The 17,500-nt window shown below is 39.6% G+C and overlaps 1 protein-coding gene across 2 annotated transcripts; it reads left to right on the plus strand.

Annotated features, from left to right (window-relative positions):
• Nucleotides 1-2,120: 2,120 nt before the first annotated feature.
• On the plus strand, nt 2,121-10,186 carry msx1a (muscle segment homeobox 1a). Of its 2 annotated transcripts, none has more exons than XM_079893358.1 (3): nt 2,121-2,162; nt 6,562-7,072; nt 8,112-10,186. In XM_079893358.1, exons 2-3 carry the CDS (start codon nt 6,796-6,798, stop codon nt 8,516-8,518), a joined length of 684 nt encoding a protein of 227 aa, XP_079749484.1. In that variant the 5' UTR covers nt 2,121-2,162; nt 6,562-6,795; the 3' UTR covers nt 8,519-10,186. The 2 variants fall into 2 exon arrangements, 1 of the variants encoding a protein (XP_079749484.1); XR_013823573.1 differs by lacking the exon at nt 2,121-2,162 and having other exon boundaries at nt 5,689-7,072; nt 8,112-8,622; nt 8,729-9,643.
• Nucleotides 10,187-17,500: the final 7,314 nt, after the last annotated feature.

Below are 17,500 nucleotides of genomic sequence, written 5' to 3' on the forward strand. Positions count from 1 at the left end.
TACGGATCCAAATAATTAGTAGTTCCTATAGAAGTATGTAGTAACACTTGAGTCATTACTAGTTAGTTATAATGATCTTCACTTTAGAATACGGATCCAAATAATTAGTAGTTCCGATAGAAGTATGTAGTAACACTTGAGTCATTACTATTTATCGTGATTCCATGCTGTAGTTACGGTAACCCAACCCGAAAGGGTAGAATCATCTAATCATTCACAGGATATATACACACACACACACACACACACACACACACACACACACACACACATATATATATATACATACATATCTACATATGAGCAAAGAGACATACATAAAAACCATTTTGAGAGGTAGGTTAAATAATAAAATGACTGGTATTTGGATGGCTGATGACTCAGTATGTTCCAGTACTCACCATGATGAGTCTAGTTATTCAAAGCCAGTCCAGAGGAATGCCGGAAAATCCGCCACAGGGTAAGTGTTCCAGACAAGTGCATTTATAAAAACAATTCTTAACAATTATTTAGTTTATGAATAGTTCTCTAAAAGACAGCAGTGCATAGGCTAATTATTGACAGCTTTCCCAAATCATAAGTCTGCTACGCTATTACATATTAATAATTAGTGTACAGTATCTAGCAGTAATGTTAATCTAGTGCTAGTAATTTGTCCTGCATTAGTTATTAATTAGTTTTGCATGAATTGTGAATTTTTTTCATTATTTCTCTGGGAAGTATTGAAAAATAGTAGTTATTGATTAGTTATTAGTGAACTACCACTTAAATATGTAAAAAAATTCAGTAGTTCTCTGTGAAGTATTAAAAAATAGTAGTTATTGATTAGTTAATAGTGAACTACCACTTAAATCTGTGTGCTATTACTTACTAATTCGTTAAGCAGAGTTACTTGTTAGTTAATTGTAGTTACTAGATTGTTAATATTGTGTTACTCATTTGTTCCTGTGTAGTTATTCATTAACGAAGGATCCGTATTTTAAAGTGTTACCGAATAATTGTATTTGTTAATGATATTAAGATTAAGCATGCTGAGACGAACTGAACAGAATGCCCCGTAATCAACTCATTTTCCAGTGTGTCCTTTTGTCTTTTATTTATGCTTTTCTGTTTTACACTTTCAAATGTTTTAATGTCGGCCTATTTTATTAAAAGTCTGAACATAAAACAAAATATGTATGAATAGAAGGAAATCATGTGTTGCAGAAGTCATCTAGTCTCGTCCACAAGTTAGTCATCTATGTTTTCTGTTTAAGGATGGTTATCATTTTTTAAGCCATTTGCATCAGATTGGTCTAATTTAAATCTAACAAATAATACTGAGCATCACTCGTCAGTTGTCAGTTCTTATGGCTGTTTGTGTGACTCAAATGCACATTAATGTTATATAATTAATAAAGGTTCTCTATTGGCATTGATGAAGAACCTTTAACATGGACTCTTTCAAAAGGTTCTTTAGATTATTAGTCTTTTAAGAACTGTTCACTGAAAGGCTGTTTGGATAACAAAAAATAGCACACACACACACACACACACACACACACACAAAACGTGAATTTGTAGTGTTGACTTTTACAATTAGCCTTGTAATAGAAATATATGGCTGTGAGGGAGTTTTAATGCGTTCCGTTAAATGCCTCTGTCAGATCCATCAGAGAAACGCATGCTGGGAAACGGGTCGAGGATTTATCGCGGGAAAATAGCGAGGAGAAAATGAAACCCGTTTATTTTTCAGCATCCCTAAATCCTGTAGCGATTAATCTGCCCAATTTGATTACGAACTGCGCAAATTAAAACAATAAAGAGCTGTCTAATGAGGAATTAATTATGGGGCGCGCGGGGTTCGAGGGGCGGGATTGAAAGCCCGCGAGACGGCGCCGCGCGAGACAAACTGCCGCGCGCTCAATGTGCGCGGGACTGATAGCGGCGCGCGCGCTGATCGTAAAGATGAGGCGAAATCAATCGCGCTTTAACGGCCTCATTAAACGCGGGAAACCAAACGCGGGAAACGCCTCGCGCGGATTTATGGCTGTAACAGTGTCGCTGAACTCCCGAGGGAACCTGTGATTTAACCTCCGGGATTAAAAACCTCACAGGTCAGAACACAAGGAAAGGGAAAGTCAGCGCTGAGTAAAAACCCAAGAAAGAAGCCCCAAACACAGGTCCGACTTTGTAATAGGCCTAACAGATCTAACAATAATCATAATAATTCTTACACAGTAAGTAACGCGCTGGAAGCGTGTAAGAGTTTATACAGGTGTTCAGTTTCGGCCGAACTCGATCTTTTCAGGTTTGATCACAAATGCTTTGATTTGAGTCAGATCACATGCGTTTTTGTTCAGATGTAAAGATTTTAAAGCATTGCAAAACATCAGGCTTTACAAAGGACATGGGAAAAGACTCTCTTTGGCTACCTAAGAAAAAAATGCAATTAGGTTATCAAAAAAATGTACATTAAAACAGCTGTTCAGAAAAAAAAAAAAGATTTTCTTGAGTGAGATTAGTTATAATGGTAATTAATATCGAGCAACTAATATAGATCTGATTTATGTATTTAGCCTACTATTGTTTTGTTGTTGTTGTTGTTGTTGTTGTTGTTGTTTGGGGGGGGGGGGGGCTTATGGTTTTTGGGCTAAACATATTCAAATTAATCATATCCTAATAAATGTCACCTTTATAGCGCTTCGTTGTTTTGATCGGTATTTCCCTGTTTATTCCTGAAGCCTTTATCTATAAAGCTCTGAAGAATGTAGACTTGATTTTCAAAGCAGTATAGCATATAAATAATAATAACTCTTTCACCAGTAAATAAGATTATTATCCCCATGGAAAGAAAAGTGAACAGTAAAACGATAAGCATCCAAACCAATAAATTTATTCAATAGTTTAAGTAATATTTGTTTTTTAGGCTTGTTCAGAAATTGCGGACTAATTCGTTGTATTTCTCTAATGCACATGCAGTGGACTGAATGCTTTATGGTGTCAGAAATCGCAGCGGTTTTACCAAATGATCTCAGTGTTTGATTTGTTAGCTTGTTTTCCGCGTATTAGGCATTTCATTAAGTTTTATGAAGCTCTCGATCACATATCAAACATTATTCCGCTCAGTGAGGTGAGATTAATGCTATTAGCCAGTTCTGTGTAAAACCGCTGCTAATTAAAGTTCATCTGCAGGTAATTCACATCGCATCACGTGTGTGTGTGTGTGTGTGTGTGTGTGTGTGTGTGTGTGGAAGATCAGTTTCTCAAGAATCTGCAACTATTTCACATGTTTGTCCATCACAGGATTCAATTGATTTCCATTTTCTCAGTTGCCCTATCTCAGATTTCATCTACATCTCATTCATATAGGCTATGTCAACCTTTAACAGGAAATAATAATAATAATAATAATAAAAGATCTGCACGATGCTGGATAAACTGTGCTTAGAATATGACCAAGATTTTTTTTCAGTGATTAATTAAACAAATTCTGACAAATAAAGCCTCTACAAAATGTTTTTGTTCCAGTTAATTAAAAATGAAATAAACAAAAAGTAGGATCAAAAACACACTGATAAAAATGATGTGTTGGATTTATTCAAAATAAAGTTTTCATGCACCATTTTTGCAGCACGCTTTTTAAGTAAATTCAACTTCCTTCTAAATTTACAAGAAAACCTATTTGTTTCACTCAACATTTTTTACTTAAAATATGTAACACCAACATAATACATATTTTTCTAGCCTTCATAAAGAATGTTAAGCAAACTCATATATGTATATGTGAATGTATAAACATATAAAGCTAATAAAAACCCATTCATGCAAAGGTACTTAATGACTACATCACATCACTGGGGGAAAATATACTTACAAGATTTACATACTTGTAGGTCTACGTAAAATTAAAAATACATATATTTATGAGGGAATGATTCAGTGACTCGCTCATTAAGGCAGTCACTTGTTTCGACCCTGAATGAACCGAATCAGCTGAATTATTCGACTCGAGTGAATCACTCGCAGAAAGAGTCGCGCTTGTGTGATCAGACCAGTTCAGAGATTCGGGGAAACGGGGTTTAACACGGTTGTGACTCGATCACTATAAACACATACTGGTTGTCAGGAACACTTGTGAACACATCGAATCTGTATTGTAAATGCCATCCGTCCTGAATCATCAGTGAAGTGCAGGCTTCAAACATTGTTAGACAATATATACAGTCAAACCAACATTTATTCACACACCTTCAACATTTCTCACATTCTCACAGTTATTCGCTATAGTTTAGAGAATGTTAATAAAATATGAGCAGAACTCAGTTGATATTTGACTGGTTTTGTCCGTCCTTCTGTTAGACTGTCTCACACATGAATTATGTTGAATATCTGTCAGCTGTTAAATTTAACTACACAATTAGATAATACCAGTTTAGCTCAACCAATCACCAAGCAATGCTTCATTGTGTTCAGTCTGTGTGTGAAAAGAGCATTAGCAATTAAAGACAACACACTTCAGCAAAACATGATCAGCTCAAAGTGTCCCAATCATTTTAGGTCCCAAATGTTTATAAATGTCACTGGTAGTCTCTGTATGAAGAGTCTTTGGGTATAATATGTCACAGTTTACTTTATTTTGCTCTCCTCACTCACATTAAATGAACTATAGTGTCCTGATCACACTAGTAAACAATATAAAAAATGATATCTGGTGTCTGAATATTTTTTTGGTTAGACTGTAGATAGATAGATAGATAGATAGAATCTACTTGAATCTTGAGAGAGAGAGAGAGAGAGAGAGAGAGAGAGAGAGAGAGAGAGAGAGAGAGAGAGAGAGAGAGAGACTGACAGTGAGCTGACACAGAGTTGTTAGAGAGAAAGCTTCACTATGGCGTTTAGGAGCTTAAATAACCGCAAGGCATTGAGAGTTTAGCGGCACTTTCCGCCTGATTGCGCTGAAATAGGAGACATTATCAGTAATGATCCAGTCTTTCATCTTCAGCGAGAGCATCATAATGTCGCGATCACCGCTTTATTCTCTGTGATGATGATGATGATGACGTGTGTGTGTGTGTGTGTGTGTGTGTAGGCCTTCACTAACACACAGAGAGCTTCATCTGAACGACACGAATCAAAGCACAACTTTCGCACCACATGAGTTTTAACCCGCTTAATGGGACACACATGTTTCCCAGTGACAGAGATCCTGAATCATTCGCTTTTCGCTTTTCTCCGAGGCTAAACGTTTCCCTCGGACCGTCTTTTGATATCCACGGAACCTTTCAAGTCTTTTAAGTCAGATTTGACAGACTCTGCATGAAAAGGGTTAAGACAACTCTCGCAGAGACACGACAAAGGCTCTTTGTGCCTCCAGACTCAGAATCAAAGCTGGAGTTTGTGAAGTTAAACAAAGCTCTGATAGGACTTACAGTCTCTTTGTATCGCAGTTCAGCCCTCATTTGTTGCCCTGAGATTTCAATAAAAACTATGGTAATCGCCTTCTCCACGCACATCATTGCCCCTAAAGCTCATGCTAATTGTGTTTCCCTACACAAACACAACACGAACAATCAATGCCAGTTATTTACTACTCAGTTGCACCTCGGAGACCCGTCTCGAAACGGGCAGCGGGAGGGTAATGTGTTTCGTGTGTGCAAGTGTGTGTTTATGTTGCTCTTTTTTTTCTTTTTTCTTTTTTTTACCGCGGAAGGATCAAACATTCCCGCAGCGCGTGAGAGCGCGAGACTTCAAAGCGCGCGACACTCATTTCATCTAATGGGCTCTAAGTGTCTCCAAGCCTAATTACAGATTTATTCGGTTTAACAGCCGGATGTGAAATTAAGGAAATGCTAAATTACCGTTTGCAATTTAGCCGTTTGTTATTATCAGTTACAACCAATTGCAGTTTACGAAAGAGGAGAACGGGTTTGTGCAAAGAATGTAGACCCTGGAATATTGAATCAGTTTATAATATCTCACACTATATATTCGTATTATTTGTGTAGTATGATCGTGTTCTCTGAGCAGCTCTATTCCAACTACCATGAGAGCCAGTGAATGTCTTAAGAAACATGTTCGTGCGGAATGATCGGCTCTTCGTGAGGTTAAAGTTCTGGCTTTGATCCGCCGCGGCTGGCGCCAAAACACAACATCACCGTCCGAGACTAATAATTAGCCCAGTAAAACACTAATCACCACTGATCGAGTGTGTTCAGCAGTTACTGGAGCTGATGTGTGTAGAGTCATCGCACTGTCAGTCATCTGTAATGGTACGAATAATATGCGTTCATTCTTTGCACATTCTCTTCAAGGAACTCTCATACAAAAATAGACGACACTGATTTATTTTAAAGAAAATAATGGGTTTTAAAACCGGGAATCGCCTCTTTTTTTTACAAAAAAGGGAAAAAAAACAGGCTAATCAGCAAAAAGTCGAAGAAAAAAACGTGGGCCTAATAGTCACAAACAATAATTATCGTTGCTGCTGTTAGCCTATATGTATTGTTATTTGTTATTTGCTATTTTAAAGGTAGGTCTGCCTATATGTTACAAAACCTTCGCTTATTTTGCTGTGTCCAGGACGCAACACGTCACAACGCTCACAGATAAACACAGCAGCCGAACTTCAGGAACTTAAGCCCCGCCCCTCTCCTCTGATTGGCTCCGCGCGTGTTATTAGCGTACAGTCCTTCATAGCGGAGTCGAACACCAGCATGTTCTAAGCATCACATCTGGTTGTTAACACTAACCGTGCACTTCACATCGGTGTGTGTGTGAGTGTGCGAGTGTGTGTGCACGGCCCCGGTTACCAGCATGACCTCTGGGTGTACGGAAGATCATTCCCGTGTGATTCCGGGAGTTCCCGGAGAGATGCAGGACCCGAAGATCCTCCCGTTCAGTGTCGAGGCTCTGATGGCAGACCGGAGGCCGAACGGTTCTAACACCGGGACTTCAGCGCGTTCTCTCGGAACGGAGGCCGATCCAGACCGGGCCGGTGCTCGTGTCACATTTTCTGTTGACGTTCTGAAAGTTCCGGTAAAGGCGGAGAGCCCGGAGCTCGCGTGGACACAGCCGGACAGTTTCTCTCCCCGTGAGTTACGGTCATGAGCCTGTGATATTAATAAACACATATGAGCTGAGATTCATATAATGTACACTTGATTTCCACTCTTAAAAACTAAAGGGTATTTACAATACCCTTTACAATAAGGTTCATTAGTTAACATGAGTTAATGTATTAACATAAACTAACCATTCGTAATGCATTTGTTACTGTATTTGTTCATCTTTGTTAATGTTAGTTAATATAAAGCTGTTCATTGATTGTTCATGTTAGTTCACAGTGCATAACTAATGTTAACAAGATTTTAATAAAGTATTAATTTAAAGTTAAAATTAAAGTTAATTATGAAATTAACATTAACAAAGATTAATAAATGCTGTATGTGCAGTTCACTAATGTAGTTAACTAATGAACCTTGTTGTAACGTGTTAGGCTAAAAGTTATATTGGCATTTATGGTTCCGCGAAGAATCTTCGTCTTTAAATTATTAAAATGTTCTTCACAATAAGAAAACTGAAGTTCACTGAAGGTTCTTTGGGGAACAAAAAAAATGGTTCTTTTAAAACACATTTTGGAACCTTTATTTTAAGACTAATATTTGAAAAAAAAACGATATTTAAGTCTGATCAGAACATTGCCGTGCGGGAGACCCGACTCTCTCTCTCTCTCTCTCTCTCTCTCTCTCTCTCTCTCTCTCTCTCTCTCTCTCTCTCTCTCTCTCTCTCTCTCTCTCTCTCTCTCCTCCCGTGATGGACTGTCTGATTGACTGATCTTTGCTGTCTGACCTCTTATTGCCGTAGGCTATCTAAATATATGCTATCAATGACTCTTGCACTCTATTAACGCTGGGTTGTTTTAACCCAATTCTAGGTCAAATATGGACAAACTCAAACATTGGCTTTAAAAAAAAGAATAAAATAATGTAACCCAATGGCTGGGTTAGTGCATATTTGACCTACATTTGTGTTAAAACAACCCAGCATTTTTAGAGTGTGTGTAAGCCCTCAACATTAGTACTGTATGATGTGAGTTAATAAGTCTGTGTGTGTGTTGTGTGTGTGTTCAGGGCGTCTCAGTCCTCCCGCGTGTCCGCTACGGAAACACAAGACGAACCGGAAGCCGCGGACCCCGTTCAGCACGGCCCAACTCCTGGCGCTCGAGCGCCGGTTCCGGCAGAAACAGTACCTGTCCATCGCGGAACGGGCCGAGTTCTCCAGCTCGCTCAGCCTCACGGAGACCCAGGTCAAGATCTGGTTCCAGAACCGGCGAGCCAAAGCCAAGCGGCTCCAGGAGGCCGAGCTCGAGAAGCTGAAGATGGCCAGTAAACCGATGCTTCCTCCAGCCTTCGGGATCTCGTTCCCACACGTTCCCGGTTCATATTCAGGATCACACGAGTTTCACAGACACTCCCTGAGCTTGAGTCCGGTGGGACTGTACACACACATGGGATACAGCATGTACCATTTAGCCTAAAAGACGAGAAATATCACTCTTCAGCAGGTCTATTCCGATAACAGTGGAAATGGTTATTACAATAATCGCATTTCATACGGGCTCGAGAGTTATGAACACGGTAGGTCGAGAGTTATGAACACGGGCTCGAGAGTTATGAACACGGGCTCGAGAGTTATGAACACGGGCTCGAGAGTTATGAACACGGTAGGTCGAGAGTGAACACGGAAGGTCGAGGGAAAACTGTTTCACGGGTCGCGTTTATATCTGAACGGCGTGTTTCAAACTCGCGTGAACGTTTTAAACGAGCATTTCTAAGATAAACAACACTGACTGTTGCTTTAATGATTCCCTTCGAAAGGGATATCTGAACTGTAAAATATTGTACATTTGGACAAAAATACCATTTATATGATGAATATATTTGTTAAATAAATTAATGAAAAATGTCATATTCTGTTTCATTCGTTTTCTTGTTTGTTCTAGACTGTGAGCGAGTTTTTTAAAACATTTTTCAAAATGAAACCGAAATATTTACGAATTTGATGAGGATTGAATTCAGTCCAGAAGTGTTTGGAGTTAAATCTTAAACTCAAATATCTTCATGTGGTTTCAATGAAAACACTCGAATAAACAAATTACAACACTTTCAAAATGATAATGCTAAGAAAAAAAAGTAAATACTGAAGAAACAAATAATTCTGGCAGATTAATGACATTTAAAATAGTTCTACACTATTCATTTGTTGACTCAGATTAGCATCACAGTCGCACACGGTAACGGTGAATTAAGACTTTATCACAGAAACACATCTATGTTAAACCTCATAAAGGTCTTTGAGTTATTAACCTGTCATCGATCATCTGGAGTATTTCCACAGCTGGAGTTTATTGCTCTGAAAAGCACTCAGATGTTCTTGGCGCCAGAACCAGTTAAATTAGAGACTGGACTTAGATTTAAAATTACCTGGAAGATTTTCCTGAATCCTCGACGGGATGAAGTTACAGTTCGAGAACATGTCGAGGTCTGATCGCACTTTATAGTTTCAAGCTCTTCATTTTCAACAGATCTTGTTGAATTTTCAATACTAGCCTAATTTATATTTTGTTGACCTTTTCACAGCCATTAAGCTTTTTTTCTTTCTTTCTTTTAAAAAAAAAAAAAAATCATTCCAGCGATGAGAAACAAATTAAAATGAGCATGTGATTTTCAATGAGAAAACTGATGAATTTCTGAAAGAAGAATGGACTCTTTAATGTCCCTGTCACAGGTCCGGGATCAGAACATCGCGCTGCTCGGTAATTAATAAAAGCGTTAATGACAATGAGAATCACACGGGTGAGCGCGCGCTGACCTCATCACAATAGATCTGAGGGAGATCGTCATTTCCTTTCTCTCTCTCTCTCTCTCTCTCTCTCTCTCTCTCTCTCTCTCTCTCTCTCTCTCTCTCTCTCTCTCTCGCCCCGGGCTCACAGGGGAACAAAAGTCACTTGTTTTTATCATCCTAAATATCACAACGGGAGTTTTCGAGGAGAATTGGCTCTTGATTTCTCTGGCGCCGCTGTCAGTCTCAGTTTGGAGACTCGTGGAAGTGATTTAGATCTATGGACATTACAGATGTTTTATTCTGACAACATTCTACGCAGAAACTCTTGCAATCCTGATATGTAAACCTATACGTTTAATATAATTAAAAAAAATAAAAAGAACCTAAACTACAGTTAAACAGTAAAATGAATACATTTGTAAATCAAACCAATATAAATTATTTGTCAGGATTACGCAGTTAACAGCAAACGACGTTGTTGATATTAATTACTTTATTTCGAACGAAATTGAACATAAACTTTCCATAACCGTCGGTGCAATCTTTAAACAGTAGCCTATGCATTACAGTATTAGAGTATTACAGTATTAGAGTATTACAGTATTAGAGTATTACAGTATTAGAGTATTACAGTATTACAGTATTAGAGTATTACAGTATTAGAGTATTACAGTATTAGAGTATTACAGTATTACAGTATTAGAGTATTACAGTATAAGAGTATTAGAGTATTACAGTATTACAGTATTAGATTATTACAGTATTAGAGTATTACAGTATTACAGTATTACAGTATTAGGCCTATAGCATGTTTGTTGCTCTTTCCTTTTTAGAGGAGGATTGAGATTTTATATTCAACGCTCCGGATATTGGTTTGCCCTAAAAACTTATATAGGTTCTGATATTTCACAACTTCATCTTATATTGGTCAAGTTGAGTCAGCTTTATTTCTATAGCACTTTTACAACACAGAGTGTTTCAGAGCAGCTTTACAGAGAGAACAGGAAAATAATGCAACAAAAGTTTGTCTCCAGAAGAAAAGCGTCCCAGTCCAGTTTAAGGAAGTTCAATGATGGTTCATTTCTGTTATTTATTGGTGAATATTATTACAATAAACCTCTTTCTGTTTTTGCCCCGTTAACTCTACGGCACTTCTGACGGTTCTTAAATACAATCTGTATTTATAAAAAACAATATTATGAATATTCTAAGACCTGGCCAATATTACACGGTTTGGTTGGAATATATTACGTCAACTAATTGCGCAGAAAATGTTCCATTTATTGGAAAAACACAGCGTGGAATAACAGCAATAAAGCCTGGATGAGCGTGTGGGTCTACAGCGCCACCTGCCGGTTCATGCGACTCTAACTTCAGCATTAACTCAACTTTACTGAGATCATTTAATAATCATCACACCCGTTTCTCTGTGTAAACATTGTTTATTAATAAAGGCCTTATGGTTTCAGTTATTTATGCATGGACAATGAAATACATTGAAACCGAGACCGCGAATAAAATAATAATCTACAGTAGGCTATAATAAATCCCAGCGTAATTTCGAAAAATAATAGGCCTGTATATGAACAACACACACGGATTAAGCGAACAACAATGCAGTCATTATAAACAGTAAGACAATAAGATTAGCCATTCTCTTTATAACCATATTCATGATAATGGAACTAATAATATTCGGGTGTCGCACAACATCTCAAACTAAAGGCTTAGCATATTTCTAAAAGTAATTACTAATCATTAATAAGTAATACAATTTGTGTTACTGCAATAAACAGGCCTATTTGACTCTTTCGTGGCAATTAAATGTCATGATTTTTGCAGCAGTTGTAGTAATGACCACGAACAGATATAAACCGAGGATAAAACAATCGGCTATATGAATCCACAAAGAAAGAAAGAAAGAAAGAAAGAAAGAAAGAAAGAAAGAAAGAAAGAAAGAAAGAAAGAAACAGAACATTTGAGAAAAGATCCAATCCACGAATAGCAGCCTGATTAAGATGATAAATAAACAGTTTAATATAGTTTGTGTAATTCATTTGTACAGTTTAATCTAATGTTGTTCTGCAGTAAACCCCGAAACGAGCATGAATGATGATGATGATGATCTATAGAGACAGAAAGAGATGATATTCGCCTCTGTTCATTAATATTCACACACGCAACACGTTTTCCTTAAATATTTACCAAACATATTACATCATAAGTGATCTTAGACTAATTGTCTTTTCAGCACATAATAAATCACATTAAAACTGTTAATCTTAAAATATTTGAAGACACATGTTCTAACTGAAGCGGCACTTCTGAATTACGTCCTAATTAATGAATATTTCATTTTATACAATCAGTGCCTTTAAAATATATGAATATTTAAAATAACAATAATAAAGTAAAATTATTCAATGCAGCCAAAAGGTACAATTCATAAAACTCCAAAAGTTCCGAGTGATGAAGTTAAGACTGCAGCTGATGTTCATATTAGATATTGGTGTAATTTCGAAAATACACTGGTAATTGTTTTCTTATGGTAGACTAATAAAAAGAAACACTGGAACAGTAAACATGATGAAATAAGCCTGAAACGCTCATAAACACAGCGATTATAACACTGACAGCAAATAAACCATTTCTGGCTCGTTTTAAAAGTTTTTAGCTCACACAGAGTTATTTCTGCCGGTGTTTTGCGCAGTTATTATTATTATTATTATTCCTGATGTTTAGGTTTATTTGGCGGAATCATTCGCTATTACACTGTAGACAAAAGATATGATCGCACTTGAGCTATTGAGTTTGATTAAAGATTAACTCCATAATATTTCTGTAAAGTTGCTTTCACTGAGATTAAAGCTCGTCCACAGCAAGAACGATAACTCTATTAGTGTTCTATTCATCATTGGACGATATCGTTGTTTATTATAAGCAGTTTTGTCGTTTCCCGCTTTAAATCGCGGGTGGATAATTTGGCTTTAAATTTTTTATTTTTTTTTATCTTACATCAACGGAAAAATTTAATTTTCTAAAAATAATTCCAACCATATTGTGTGTCAAAGACTCAGAGTTAGAACGATTCTGAAAGCTTTTAGATCGCTCATAAATTTCACGCCAATCCCAATGATATCATTCTGAGCCATTAATTAACAGCGAGAGTGAAAGGAAAAATAATTAAATGTAATTAATTTGAATGTGCGCATTCACTGTGTGTGATCACAGAAGCTTTATTCCTGTGAAGTGACGTCACCCAGTTAACTATCTGACGTCATTCTGCGCAGTGTTTCGCCTTGAGTTTTCAGAAATGCAAACTGAAAACACAGTTGATGTCTGATGAATAAACAGTGTTTTGATGAACTGGTATGAACACGGAAGCCCTGAGGTGAAGGAGAGGAGAGAGTGAGGAACAGGCAGTGCCGCTTTCATCCGCCAGAGGGCGCCGTTACTCGAGGGTTTCTCCACAAATTCCTCTTCATTATTTACATCAGGGCCTTTAGAGATCACTTTATTTTTACATGCGCATCCTTTTCTCACTCATCTTTTAGTGTTTCCACCATATGCTGCATTAAGCATGTCAGTGCAGTGATGTGTGTGTGTGTATGTGTGTGTGTGTGTGTGTGTGTGTGTGTGTGTGTGTGTGTGTGTGTGTGTGTGTGTGTGTCTGTGTGTGTGTGTTTGTTTGTTTGTTTGTTTGTGTGTGTGTGTGTGTGTGTGTGTGTGTGTGTGTGTCTGTCTGTCTGTCTCTCAGGTTCTGTGTCTCTCAGGGTCTCTGTCTCTCAGGTTCTGTGTGTCTCAGGTTCTGTGTGTCTCGGGTTCTGTGTGTCTCGGGTTCTGTGTCTCTCAGGTTCTGTGTGTCTCGGTTCTGTGTGTCTCGGGTTCTGTGTCTCTCAGGTTCTGTGTGTCTCAGGTACTCTGTCTCTCGGGTTCTGTGTGTCTCGAGTTCTGTGTGTCTCGGGTTCTGTGTGTCTCAGGTTCTGTGTGTCTCAGGTTCTGTGTCTCTTGGGTTCTGTGTGTCTCAGGTGTTGTGTGTCTCAGGTTCTGTGTGTCTCAGGTTCTGTGTGTCTCAGGTTCTGTGTGTCTCGGGTTCTGTGTCTGTCAGGTTCTGTGTGTCTCAGGTTCTGTGTGTCTCAGGTTCTGTGTGTCTCAGGTTCTGTGTGTCTCGGGTTCTGTGTCTGTCAGGTTCTGTGTGTCTCAGGTTCTGTGTGTCTCAGGTTCTGTGTGTCTCAGGTTCTGTGTGTCTCAGGTTCTGTGTCTCTTGGGTTCTGTGTGTCTCAGGTGTTGTGTGTCTCAGGTTCTGTGTGTCTCAGGTTCTGTGTGTCTCAGGTTCTGTGTGTCTCGGGTTCTGTGTCTCTCAGGTTCTGTGTGTCTCAGGTTCTGTGTGTCTCAGGTTCTATGTGTCTCGGGTTCTGTGTGTCTCGGGTTCTGTGTCTCTCAGGTTCTGTGTGTCTCAGGATCTATGTGTCTCGGGTTCTGTGTGTCTCTTGGGTTCTGTGTGTCTCGGGTTCTGTGTCTCAGGTTCTGTGTGTCTCAGGTTCTGTGTGTCTCGGGTTCTGTGTCTCTCAGGTTCTGTGTGTCTCAGGTTCTGTGTGTCTCAGGTTCTATGTGTCTCGGGTTCTGTGTGTCTCAGGTTCTGTGTGTCTCGGGTTCTGTGTGTCTCAGGTTCTGTGTGTCTCAGGTTATCTGTCTCTCAGGTTCTATGTGTCTCAGTTTCTGTGTGTCTCAGGTTCTGTGTGTCTCGGGTTCTGTGTCTCTTGGGTTCTGTGTGTCTCAGGTTCTGTGTGTCTCAGGTTCTGTGTGTCTCGGGTTCTGTGTCTCCCAGGTTCTGTGTGTCTCAGGTTCTGTGTGTCTCGGGTTCTGTGTGTCTCAGGTTCTCTGTCTCTCGGGTTCTGTGTGTCTCAGGTTCTGTGTGTCTCGGGTTCTGTGTCTCCCAGGTTTTGTGTGTCTCAGGTTCTGTGTGTCTCGGGTTCTGTGTGTCTCAGGTTCTCTGTCTCTCGGGTTCTGTGTCTCTCAGGTTCTGTGTGTCTCAGTTTCTGTGTGTCTCAGGTTCTGTGTGTCTCAGGTTATCTGTCTCTCAGGTTCTATGTGTCTCAGTTTCTGTGTGTCTCAGGTTCTGTGTGTCTCGGGTTCTGTGTCTCTTGGGTTCTGTGTGTCTCAGGTTCTGTGTGTCTCAGGTTCTGTGTGTCTCGGGTTCTGTGTCTCCCAGGTTCTGTGTGTCTCAGGTTCTGTGTGTCTCGGGTTCTGTGTGTCTCAGGTTCTCTGTCTCTCGGGTTCTGTGTGTCTCAGGTTCTGTGTGTCTCGGGTTCTGTGTCTCCCAGGTTCTGTGTGTCTCAGGTTCTGTGTGTCTCGGGTTCTGTGTGTCTCAGGTTCTCTGTCTCTCGGGTTCTGTGTCTCTCAGGTTCTGTGTGTCTCAGTTTCTGTGTGTCTCAGGTTCTGTGTGTCTCGGGTTCTGTGTCTCTCGGGTTCTGTGTGTCTCGGGTTCTTTGTGTCTCGGGTTCTGTGTCTCTTGGGTTCTGTGTCTCTCAGGTTCTGTGTGTCTCAGGTTCTGTGTGTCTCGGGTTCTGTGTCTCTCGGGTTCTGTGTGTCTCTCGGGTTCTGTGTGTCTCAGGTTCTATGTGTCTCGGGTTCTGTGTGTCTCGGGTTCTGTGTCTCTCAGGTTCTGTGTGTCTCAGGATCTATGTGTCTCGGGTTCTGTGTGTCTCTTGGGTTCTGTGTGTCTCGGGTTCTGTGTCTCTCAGGTTCTGTGTCTCTCGGGTTCTGTGTCTCTCGGGTTCTGTTTGTCACGGGTTCTGTGTGTCTCGGGTTCTGTGTCTCTCAGGTTCTGTGTGTCTCAGGTTCTGTGTGTCTCAGGTTCTATGTGTCTCGGGTTCTGTGTGTCTCAGGTTCTGTGTGTCTCGGGTTCTGTGTGTCTCAGGTTCTGTGTGTCTCAGGTTCTCTGTCTCTCGGGTTCTGTGTCTCTCAGGTTCTGTGTGTCTCAGTTTCTGTGTGTCTCAGGTTCTGTGTGTCTCGGGTTCTGTGTCTCTTGGGTTCTGTGTGTCTCAGGTTCTGTGTGTCTCAGGTTCTGTGTGTCTCAGGTTCTGTGTGTCTCGGGTTCTGTGTCTCTCAGGTTCTGTGTGTCTCAGGTTCTGTGTGTCTCAGGTTCTATGTGTCTCAGGTTCTGTGTGTCTCAGGTTCTATGTGTCTCGGGTTCTGTGTCTCTCAGGTTCTGTGTGTCTCAGGTTCTGTGTGTCTCAGGTTGGTCCAATAGCCTCAGCGCTGCTCTATAAACCTCCTCTATAGAGTGACGCCACACACCAGTTTCTGCATCACCTGACTTGTAAATCCCATGTGACTGCATGTGTTTGGTCATGATCTAATATTCTAATTCAATTGATCTTCTTATAGTTCTGACAAAATTTTATATTCATAAATGCAAATTTTCAATAAAAAACCCAATAAGAAGAACATTATAGTCTTGACGTTTGTCTTGTCTGGGTCACGTGTTCTGAACACTCTTCCCTCACTCGTTCTCACGCAGCCTTACACACGTGCAAACCTTTTTCATGTAATCCTATAATCTTATACAGTTATTTATGATTTAGCAAAATAAAAAATGGATGAAAAATCCCAATTCATTGGTAGTAAAGGGGTGATATAATGCCCTTTTGATGTACAAGATGTAAAATTAGCCTCTGATGTCCCCAGAGTGTGTGTGTGAAGTTTTAGCTCAAAATACCCCACAGATATTTTTATATAGCATGTTAAAATTGTCACTTTTTGAGGGTGAGCAAAAACACACCATTTTTGTGTCCGCCCCTATAAATGCAAATGAGCTGCATCTCCCGGCACAGGGGGCGGAGCATCAACAGCTTGCACTCATACAGACATGTGTTCAAACCGCAGTCAGACAATGATGGAGAGACTCGAGAAGAAGTGACAACATGTAGAAGCAACAGGACATTTCTGAACGGTTAGTTGATGAATTTATGAAGCTGATGTGGAGTTATCTTCTAGTCATTGATTAGCATATTCTGTCTTGATAATCTATAAATCATGTTCCCGGGGGCGGGGTTTATGTAAATTTTAGGGTTAGTGATGTCACTAATGGAGGAGGAATGTCGTGTAGTCTCTATCAGCCGTTTGTTGTAGTCCTTAAAAAATGTTTTCTGTAAAAGTAAACATCTCCCTTTGCTTTGAACTTTGAGTCGTAACTTTGCAGATGTTGTTTATGATCAAACAGCAACATTACACACTAACTAAAGTTAGAACATTTAGTGTTTCTCCTTACCCTACTCTCTGCACAGCGGGTTTGTGGAGCTCGAGTGCCAGTGCATCAGGAGAACAGGCAGTTTGTTCCATCTTCAGGAATCCAGGACAGCGTTCCCGAATGTTTCCAGCTCGACATATTCCCTGAAATCTGGAGCTCTCCAGTTCAACGCTTGCCATAACAATACAGCCAAATCTCTGATCTATTACCGTATTAATGAGTAACACACTCAATCCCCTGCCAGAACATCTGCACATTCATTTCTGACAGTTCATAAATAAAATAAACAAGGTTCAGTGCAGAACTCTAGAGTTCTTGATTCCCTGTTAAAGAACGCTCTATGCCAACAAGGTTCTATAGAAGGAGAAATAACTTGCACAATAGTTTCATTTTTGTTGGGCTATTTAATTTCTTTTCTAGTGA

This window comes from Squalius cephalus (assembly GCF_949319135.1).
Source record: "Squalius cephalus genome assembly, chromosome: 14".
In the NCBI taxonomy this organism is placed as follows: domain Eukaryota; kingdom Metazoa; phylum Chordata; class Actinopteri; order Cypriniformes; family Leuciscidae; genus Squalius; species Squalius cephalus.